Genomic DNA, 11298 nt, shown 5'->3' with positions numbered 1-11298 from the left:
AGATCGCCTCCGGAGCGCCCTCTAGTGGGCTTTCATGCAGCCAACTTTCAGTTGGCTGCATGAAATAGTTTTTTTTTTATTTAAAAAAAACCCTCCCGCAGCCACCCTGGCGATTTAATCAGAACGCCAGGGTGGTTTAACAGACAATCATCTGCAGATCAGATCCACCAGGATGGATCTTCAGATCTGCAGATGATTGCCAGATATGCAGATGAAGTCTGTTAAACCAAGTGTGTATGAGGATCTGCAGATCTCATAGACTATGAATGCATTTTGCAGGAACAGATCTTTTGCAGATAATGATCTTTTGAATGTGTACGGGCATCTTTGTGTGCAGCATCTTGCAAAGATTTTATCTGATGGGGAGTGCAGCTCCATAGAATAGACTGTGTAGAATATGGCTCTCATACTACATGGAAGGGGGTAAAATTGGTCTGTGATCTTGCATTTTTCAAAGACTTTTATCTCAAGTGTGTATGAAGCATTAGTCGGAGAGCTTAATGGCTTGTTTGCACAGAGATAACAACTGGAGTTTCTCAACTCTTCCTGTACTGGAAAGAATTAGACTGATGTATCTGATCTTAATGTTTTATTTCTTAGCTGTACTACACATACAAATCATAATATCATAATTTTTTTTTCGCTTCAGTGTCTCTTTAAGGTGTGTGCTTGCAGCTTTGAGCTTTTTATAATACAATGTTCAGTAGTAAGTTATAACTAGTGCAGGCATTGTGTGCCTGGGCAGACTTATATTCTCCCTGTCACATGATACTCATTGTTAGTGGGCTATGAAGAAGTGCAACAGAAAGATAATTGGGATCACAAGAAAGTTTACGTAATATCAGAATTCACCTCTCAATTCAGCTGTTCCTGGCTGACATAACTTCCTGTAGAAACAAGCAGAAAGAAAACACTGATGTCACCGCTGCCGATTGTTCCATGGATAATTTTATTACAGAGCATTGAGATTACAAAATGTACAAGTATACAAAGAGAATAGTCCATAAGCAGAAGTGCACATTGCCTGTACGTGCGATTTCTGGGGATACATCCGGGGTTAGACAGGACTACTTGTCACCATGTTAGTGTACTTACAAGTACCCATACATAAGTAATCCCTTCAAAAATTACTAAAATTGTTCAGCTCCGATATATATAATATATATTTAGGGAAATAGTTAGTGACCGCTCTAGTGGGTTCCAGGACTGAGGCTGCATTACCATTCTTTCATGACTAGGTTCTGCAGAAAGCCACCATATTGGATTTTTTTTATAGTAGATAAATATTTAAACTATATCTTCTGCTCCAATAGATTAGCCACATTATAAAGCCTTGTAAACATGGCTATTCAGCACCATATTGGCCAAGAATCTAGCGTATTTGCATGCGTCTCATGACATTGCTTACAGGATCATGCGGGATCTCGAAATGACACTGACCATCTGATGAACAAACTCCCTTGTATCTGTGCTCACCCCACCCACTGGAAGCCACGTAACCTGCATACATAGATTCTCACCGCTCAGTCACTTTGGTATAGGCTGAGCGATAGACTGTTCACCCCGCTGCTGCACAAATTCCAGGCAGTGTTAATTACTATTCCCCTTCCGAGTCATAGCAACTTGGAGGGAGAAGTAATTTGGGGTCTGGCTGTTGGTGAAACCCAAGTTACACTGCTGTGCAACCATAGGCATAACATTATGTCTAGCAGCGCAGGGAAGAGCGTGTGCGTAAATGACCCGCTTCACTCAACCTCCCGTCTCCTGTACATGCTGCTTGGCTACACCTCCGGGACATGTCTGTAGAACGTGAGTGTTCCAATTTGTTACCATAGAGCTTCCCACCAACGCTCCAATGTTTCTGAACAATAAACCTTCCAATATGATAATTAGTTGCAAGGAAAATTGATTGTTCCCATAAAGGAGATTTAACCAATCTGATAACTTTAGATAGAATCAATTAAAAAAATAATAATTTTATCAATGATTGTTTTTTATAAGCATCCTAAAAAGTATCCAATCTAGTTGTTGGAAGGTAGAATTAAATAGTTAGTGCACACTTTAACAATCGATGCATGAATAAGAGTGCATGTGTAATTCTGCTTTTAAACGGAGGCCCAGTGCACACCAAAAAGCGCAAGTGTAATCGCAAACGCCCAGCGCTTTTAAAGTGATTTTTTTTTTTTTTTTTTTTAGAGCGGTTCTAGGCATATGCAGAGCAATTTTCTACACATGCCTAGCGATTTTTGGAGCCTTTTGGTGTAGCATTTTTTATTTTTTGTTACAGTAGCTCGTAACTGAACAGCTTCTGTACCAAAAACTCTTGGGAAATCGCTATGATCTAGCGCTTTTCAGAGCGATTTTCTACTTTCCTATACTTAACATTGAGGTTGAATCGCCTTAGAAATCGGTTTGCGTTTGGGGAACAAACGAATGGCTCTGGTGTGCACCATCCTATTGAAATACATTAGCCAAGCACTTTTCAAAGCGCAAGACTACCAGCCAGGACACTGCCTTACCAGTACCATCCCCACATTCACCAGAGGACTTGCCACTTGTCTTTCCTAGCTTGTAAGTTCTTTTTTCCAATCTGGTAGACGCAGATAGGAAGGCTTTTCTTTCCCTAGCAACAGTTATCTATGTCCTTGATAGTCACAACTTTATATTGCGATAATGGTGGAAATATAAATCTGTACATGTAATGAGCAGATATGATTACAAATTGCACACAGTAACAACGTACTTAAAACACTGACACACATTGATAAGATTATGTACATTAAGTTGATTCTTGTTTACATATCTTAGACATAAAAACCAACCTTTTAAAGACAATAGTTCTGTAAATGTTTGGCATTTGGTTAACAGAAGTACAATAAGGGCTGGTTCAGACGGACGTTTGCAGAGCGTTTCCAGCCAGCGTTCAGGGCTTGGTGTTAAACGCTCCCATTCAAGTGAATGGGAGCGTTTGTACCAAGCTTTCAAGCGCGTTTACACAAACGCGGCGCTTGGGTCCCGATTTTCCCTGGCGTTCAAGGAGCCCCTGGAAGCTACATGTACCTTCCAGGGGAGGTTAACCACGACGGCTAATGTCCCCCTAGGGGAAGAAAAACGCGACCGCATCCAAACGCACACGAACGCTGCTGAACGCGATGCCAGCAAACGCAACGCCTCCAAACGTCCGTCTGAACCAGCCCTAAAGCTGGTGCACAAAAGGTTCCCATCTTCACTTCTGCTAGGTAGGTGTAAAGCGGATCTGAACTCAGAACCTCCTCTCTGCTCTAAAAGATACACAACAGCATAATAACCTTTAATGTAAAACATTTGTTACAGCTGATACAAATCCTGCAATAAATCTGCAGTGTGTCTACTTCCTGCCTTCATGGATGCAGTTATATTGTTAATATCCTGTGTTTACCAATTTAGCTGCTCTGCCGTGGCAGCCAGCCAACACAGCTGAAAGATCACATGACAAGTTGTAATTAGTCACAATTAGACAGGGTGCATTTCTCTATGCTTTCCTTCTGTCCTGTGTAAGAGATCAGGTCCATTTTAATGAACCAACCTGGCAGAGCAGAAGAGCAGTTTGAAGGACTAGGAGTCGTGCCATAGTCATCCAGTAACTTGGTACACATTTCAGCCTATAATAATTAGTCAAATATATTGTCACACAGTAAATCAAATTGCTACAGCACTCTATGAAGAAATGGACTATTAGGTAACTATAGTGTAGTGTATGCACCGACAGCATTGGTAGCAAATATTGCCAAACTCTACAGCTGTAAATAGTAACTGTAGTTACAAACAAGTCTAAAGTGCTAACAAGCATCTGCCTACTGACTTCATAATCCTCCAGCTAGTCAAACGGATGACTGCCCAATAATATCATATATGTTGGCTCTGCTCATGGGTTTAACTATATACCCTCTGCAACTGTGTGTGTGTGTGGGGGAAGGGGGGGGGGATGCGGCATCAAAGCAGTGTGGCCCCTCTACTGCTAGCTTTCCCTTCCTCCGATACAGAGGACTATACTCCAGATCAGGTGGTTTTGTGGCTACACATGTTATGGGTGTGACGATCATGACGGCCATACTAGTTTTATGACCCTTGTGAGATGGGCCCTCAGGCTGTGAAGGCTGCCAAGGGGAGGTAAGGAGTGGGTGGGGGGCTATAAACGTTTGCTGGGGGGGGGGCACATGAATTTTAGTTACGCCACTGGGGCTGCTGATTGCGGGAGGTGATGTCCAAATACTGTCTGAACAGTAAGATTTCCTGCCAGTACCATAGAGAAAAAGCTTATTCATAGGTGTGTAAAAGTTTTATACAGAGTTTTTTCCCGGGAGACGGGCTGACTGAGCTGTTGTCCTGTCTGGGTATTTACACATCAAATGTGTCGCATTATAGAAGCTGGAAAATAAAGCAAAAATATGCACCACAAAACTAACCCAAAAAGTTGCATGCGGTAGCACCTGCGTTGTCATTAGTTAACATTAGTGTATCATAGCGCATGCTGACGTATAACGCACGGCGCACTGCATTGAGTTGCAACATATCCTTTCACTGCACCACAACGCAGTAGGTGTGGGCTGCAAATAGGGAAAAAACATTGCATTAAAACTAACACAATGCGACTTTGTTACTATTGCAGATTACCTCTATACTCTATAGACAAATATGTTATTGATGTTCACATGTATTATGTGCAGTTTCTCTTTAAAAGAGAAGTCCACCCACAGCCACTATTCCACTTATGGATGCATTGACATTGTATCCGTTGCACTGCATATTAATTCTCAATGTGACACTGCCTATACAATGCTATGGGCATGTCATGTATCTGCATTGTATGCAGGCATTGAGTTAACAGGTACAGTATCCAACAAAAAGGAGTACTAACTCTCTCATTCTTGCATATATTTTATTATATCTATTCATAGTTCAACACTGAAGATATGACACGGATACAATAAAAAGCAGGGGTCCCCAAACGTTTTGGGTCAAGGGCCGGATCAACATACGTCAGACTGCTGAGGGGGTCAGAGTATACATGAAATGATGCAGAAGTCTTTAAAGGCCTCTATTCACTAAGATCATGCTGGAGATAATAAGGCAAGAGAAAACTTACCTCCACATAAGAGAAAGTTATCTTATCTCTTCATTCCTTAAGTTACCTCCTCTGCAGTTAATTTACCTCATCTGTAGTTAAATTACCTCCTCTGTAGTTATTTTCACACGCAGTTAATAAACAGCCTGTCTTTAACTCTGGAGTTATTTTAAGGTTTGAAGAGTTAATTTAAAGACAGAAGAGTTAACTTTAGGTTTGCCTGAGGTAAAATGTTTCCGGAATACTACATGCCTCATCACCATGGTAACAACTCTAGAAGAGTTATTAAAGACAGGAGATAAGCTTAGTGAATTGAGGCCAAATTTGTGTGCCAGACAGCAAAGCATACCCAGGCGACAACCTGCAGTCCAATTGGAATTTGATTGGAAACCAGCACATTACTGCTTTCTGGCTTTCATGTGGATAGGTGGTGCTACCACTGGATTGGGGGGGCGTAAAAAAAAAAGCCTCGGGGCCACATTCAGCCCGCAGGCCTTAGTCTGAGGACCACTGATATAAAGCAAGTACAGTGTCATATCCTTAGTGTTGTCCCTTGAAAAGATATCTTGATGGCACAGCAAATTTACACTGTCATGCAAGCTGTGCACTGCCTACTTTATATATTGCATCAGTTTTGTATGATGACGTAAATTTGCTGTCCCATCAAAATAATTCAACACAGCCATTAAAGTCAACACCGCTGTCAAAAAATCCAAGTAGACCCCTAGTAAAGAATGTCAAATAGTCTGCCCAATTAGACCTTTTGTCTTCCCAGGGTCATGTTATTCATTAGTGTTACAAGGTCTCATCAGGTGTGCAGGGGGAGCAGGTCGCTCTCACACGCTCTCTTATTCTGGTTAGTGGAAGTTCAACATGGGCACCTGATGGCAGACAACCCTACAAGGAACTTAAAAAGAATTGTTGCTCTAAAGATGGCCTAGGCTATAATAAGATTGCCAACACCCTGAAACTGAGCTACAGCATGGTGGCCAATGCCATACAGCGATTTAACAGGACAGGTTCCACTCAAAACAGGCCTCGCCATGGTTGGCCAAAGAAGCAGAGAGCAAGTGCTCAGCATCATATCTATAGGTTGTCTTTTGCAAAAAGACATGTGAGTGCTGGCAGCATTGCTGCAGAGGTTATAGGGGGCAGCCTGTCAGTGCTCAGACCATATGCCACACACTGCATCAAATTGGTCTGCATCACTGCCATCCCAGGAGAAGCCTCTCAGCATGAGGCACAAGAAAGCCTGCTAACAGTTTGCTGAAGTAAAGCAAACTAAGGACTAGGTCTCATCAGATCACGGGACATGGTTCCCGTAATCCAAGATAAACCTATTTGGTTCAGATGATGCCAAGTGTGTGGCGGCAACCAGGTGAAGCGTACCAAGAAAAGCCTGTCTTGCCTAGTTAAGCATGCTAGTTGCAGTGGATTGGGGCTGCAGGGCTGCTGCCAGCATTGGAGAGCTATAGGCAGATGTACAGTCCCCCTTCGTTGTTCAGTTGGACGCACGGTGTGCCGAAAGACAACTCAACCTGCTCTGGCTGAACCGCCCACGTAAAGAACAACCCCCACTTCAAGTCGTAGCAGCTTAGCGTATGGCTATTGCCGGCACACGAATTACAATGATTTGGGAAGAAATCTCCCTGAGCCGCTATACAGTCTGGGCCGGCACCCAAGTCAGGTGCTACACGGCTGAGAGCGAATGCTGAGACTGCCTGTCTCATTGAGGGAACCATGAATGCCAACGTAAGTAGAGCATGATCGCCTCGCTTTGGAAACTGGGCCACAAGGCTATATTCCTACAGGACGACAACCCCACCTCTAAGACAATTGCTGCCTGGCTAAAGAAACGGAGGGTAAAGGTGCTGGACTGGTCAAGCATGTCTCCAGACCTAAACCCTATAGAGCATCTGTGGATCATCCTCAAACAGAAGGTGGAAGAGCGCAAGGTCTCTTAATCTGCTACATGACGAAGCTGGTTGATGTTAGAGGATTCCAATGGCAACCTTTGAAGCTCTAGTGACCTACATGCCCAAAAGAGTTCAAAGCAGTGCTTAAAAATAGGTGGACACACCAAATAGACACTTTAGGCACAATTTTGACATTCTTTACATAGGCGTGTACTCACTTTTGTTGCCATCAGTTTAGACACTAATGGCTGTGTTAAGTTATTTAAGGAGGAAAATAAATTTACAGTTATACAAGTTGTACACTGACTACGTTATGTTGTATAAAAGTCTCATATCTTCAGTGTAGTCTTCTCAAAATATATAATAAATTAGTTACAAAAATGTGAGAGGTATTCTCACTTTTGTGAGATAGTGTGTGTGATAATGTGCGCATTGCGGTACACACACATTATAACGTATGCATTATGCAACCCACACAGTGTGGATCCACATTAAGGGGAAAATGGCTGGTGAGCTGAATCATTAACCAACTCTTGGACTTTTAGAACAAAATTCTCAGCTTCACCCTTCCATAAAAATGTCCCTCCAATAGGCCAGCCACGTGAATGGGAGAAGTTTCTAATTTTTAGAAACATCTGCTGGTTGATGCCAGCTACAGGTATCCAATCCAAATGAGAATCAGTTTTAGGCAAACCCACCCCTTCATTTCTTCTTGCATACATATAACATACACCATATAACCCAAAGTATTGGGATGCCTGTCTGCACACAAAAAACAAACAATGAGGCCTTCCCATTCTTAATCTGTAGGCTAATTCAGAGGCAGCTCACCCTCTGCAGATGGAACAGCTTCACCTCTTCTGGGGATGCTTTGCACAAGGTTCAGGAGTGTGTTTGTGGGAATTTCTGACCATTCATGAGGTCTCAGGTCTGGCTCTAAAATTGGGCAGGAAGGCCTGGCCTGCTGTCTCCACGCTAATTCATCCCAAAGGTGTTCTATCAGGTTGAGGTCCAAGCTTGCTTTGTGCACTGGTGTGCAGGCATGTTAAAATAGGAAGGGGCAGCCTAAACTGAGGGAACATGAAATTGTCCAAAAAGTCTTAGTTCCATTGAAAGCAACTCTGAATGCTTCAAGATACAAAGTGGCCAAGCCACCCCTGAAAAATACACCATAAACCCCTCTTCACCACCAAACACTACAATTGCACAATGCAGTCAGGCAAGTACCGGACTCCCAGCATCTACCAGACCCGTCCATCTGATTGCAAGACAGAGAAGTGCAATTCGTCACTACGAAAAACACAACCCTACTACTCTAGTGTACTGGTGGAGTGTTTTACACGGCAACATCTGATGCTTTGCATTGCGTTTGGTGATGGAAGGCTTGGATACAGCTGCTTGGCTATGGAAACCTGTACCATGTAAAAGCTATGCACTGTTACCGAACTAATCTTGAGATCATATGAAGTTTGGAGGTCTGTAGCTACTGACGTTGCAGAAAGTAGCACTGACCCCATTCTGTGACTTTTCATGGCTGAATTGCTGATGCCTCTAATTGCTAACACTTAGTTATGATATTAACAGTTGATTTTGTTCATGAAATGTCCTCACTACTAAATATTGCAGACTTATTGCACACGTGGCATCTCATCATGGTACCTCCATGGAATTCAATGGAATTTACTGAGCTCCTGAGGGTGACCAATTCTTCCACAAACATTTGTAGAAGCAGTTTTCATATGCCTGATTTTAGACACCTGTGGACAAGGTAGTGATTAGGACACCTGAATTCAATGCTTCGGAGCAGGGCCGTGCCGAGGCAGAGGCGAGAGAAGCTCCAGCCTCAGGGCGCAGTGTAGGAGGGGTGCACAACTCACTCAGCTATCATTCCCCTATTGTGTTTGAAGCACAGAGAAATAAGAAAAGGGGATACATGACAGTGACTGCAAGCCAGATAACTAGAGATTAAGGTGTTGGAGGGGTTGTGGGCCCTAGGGGAACCTCCTAGTCTAATAGAATTCAGTGTGTGATGGCTGGGGTGCACTTTGGTCTTAGTCTTGGGTGCTGGAGGACCTTGTCCCAGCTCTGCTTTGGGGGCATATCCCAATACTTGTGGCAATATAGTGTATATATTTTGTTCTGTTGAAATCTCGCTTGTTGCATTGGTTGTTCATTTGGAACCATAATTCCAATACTGATCGCATGAAAAATAAACTGGAGGAAAACTTCCTGGAGAGTTTTAGAGCTTTCAGACACTGCTGTAACCCGGTATCCGGATGTAGTGCTGTACATAATGGCTTCTGGAATGTCACCACTGAGGACAAGGCACAGGGAGCTGTGAGCAGCACAGCATACCAGGTGACAGGGGTATCAGGGAAGTCCTCAGCTTTGGTGTAGAGACCTCCAGGGGTTCTGGAAAAGTCACATTATTTATATAGAGTCTCCACAGTTACTAGTGTCGGCTTCAGCTCTTCATGGATCTTCAATATGCACATGAATAAATAGCGTGGCTGGAGAGAGGGAAGCACCATCCTTAGAGAGCAGATGAACATGCCGATAACCTGAGCAGATGGAAAGAAGATAGATAGACATCAATCAGCAGTTTTATGCTGCAAACACCTCCCAATCACTCAGCATTGTGCAGAAAGAGAACCAAACCCAACCGATCAGTGAAGCTCCAACACTGCTGAGGAAAAGAAAAGGCAATCCCTCCAGTTCAGCTTGCAGGCATAACAATAGATTCTGTGAAGATTATGCAGAGTAGCGCAGAATACCCACACATCCCTACGGCTCTGCTCCCTCCTCTTCACTCTACAGCGTGCCGGTGTTGTGTCCGATTACGCTGCCTGTCCCAGTGCGCAGTAGGAAACTATTTCATTATGCTGCTGGTGGTAAAATACTAAATATCTCCACTTCCTTACATCCTACACTCCCCAAATTTTCAGGGTAGGGAGTGGACCCCCCGAACTACCTCTATGCCAAATTGCAGCCCCCGAGCCCCACTGGTTCCCGAGATATGTTTCTCTAATCTATCTCCTGAACCAGCGGGGCTCAGGGGCTGCAATTTGGCATAGAGGCAGTTCGGGGGGTCCCCTCCCTACCCTGAAAATGTGGGGAGTGTAGGATGTAAGCAAGAGGAGATATTTGGTATTTTACCACCAGCAATATAATTAACTTCTCACTGAGCATGCGTGCTACTCAGTGTGGAAGGGAGCTTCCGGGCAGCCTAATGGAAGTCACATGACATCAAGGCCTTACAGTAGAAAGCTGGTGAGTGCTGCGGAGTAAAGAGGAGGGAGAAGAGCCTCAATGATGTAAGCACATGCACAATATGCTGCTCTCTTTATAGGGGTCATGAGGTCACAGAGGCAGGCCACACAGGGGGACCCAATAGCAGTTGCAGTTTGCGATCTGTTCAAAATTGCTATGAACATCGCTTGTTAAAATTCTGAAGGATTGCCCTATTTTGGTACATTTCTTTAATCTCAATTGCTCAGAAAATGCTGCAGGCAATTTAATACAAATGGCAAGCACTGTAGTGGAATCACCCATATAGGGTGTCACTGTCTAAATGCTTTGCCAGTCACCAGTAATTGCTGGCGATCAGCTATAGCACTGGAAGCGCTGCTAGTGGGCCCCGGCCCTTAGATGAGAAGATTCTAGACTATCCATAATAAGAGTACAGATCCCAGGACTGGGGAAAAAAAAAAAAAGCTTAAAGTACACCTGAACTGACATCATATAAAGAAGATGGGTACATATAGTACTAGTCCAACTAAGAAATTGCTTCAGCAAGTGTTAAAATAAATAATGCTATGAACCAGGCAAACGAGGCAGCAGAATTAAATCCTGCACTCCTAAAAAGTAAATCATTTGGGGCTGCACCAGAGCCGGATTAAGGCTAAATGGGGCCCTAAGCAAAGTAACTGATTTGGGCCCCCCCATCATGTCGTAATAGAATCAGAAGATGCAGCTGCACAGCAACATGCCTCACACACCGGGGTAGCCGAACTACTGGTTGCTATGGGCAACAACCCACTTTCCTCTGTGGGTGCACAATGCAGGGAATAGCAGCGGCAAAATGCAGAGTGAGAGATAAATGGCTGGGACATTTGCACTCAGAGGCTGGGGCGCCCCTGTGAAGAGGGCACCAGATATCACAGCAGCAGCACTTTCCCCCTGCATCTCCAGCCTGGCAATAGCAGAAAGCTCTGGACACCGCCAAACCGGAAGCCATTCCCCAGACAGAATTGCATAACCACCCCCACCACCGAACAA

The 11298-nt window shown here is 43.8% G+C and overlaps 1 protein-coding gene across 4 annotated transcripts in view; it reads right to left on the bottom strand.

Moving 5' to 3' along the window:
• Positions 1–932: 932 nt before the first annotated feature.
• The window catches only part of PLCD3 (phospholipase C delta 3), a 172395-nt gene continuing 162029 nt past the window's right edge, over positions 933–11298 (bottom strand). For all 4 annotated transcript variants that reach the window (XM_068263207.1, XM_068263206.1, XM_068263205.1 and 1 more), the window contains one exon: positions 933–9581. In XM_068263207.1, coding sequence (XP_068119308.1) covers positions 9493–9581 — 89 coding nt within the window. In that variant the 3' untranslated portion in view covers positions 933–9492. The remainder of the gene's footprint in view (positions 9582–11298) is intronic.

The sequence above is a fragment of the Hyperolius riggenbachi genome, chromosome 12 (assembly GCF_040937935.1).
Source record: "Hyperolius riggenbachi isolate aHypRig1 chromosome 12, aHypRig1.pri, whole genome shotgun sequence".
NCBI lineage: Eukaryota > Metazoa > Chordata > Amphibia > Anura > Hyperoliidae > Hyperolius > Hyperolius riggenbachi.
The sequence above is the reverse complement of the archived record's forward strand: the minus strand, read 5'-3'. Positions and strand labels throughout refer to the sequence as shown.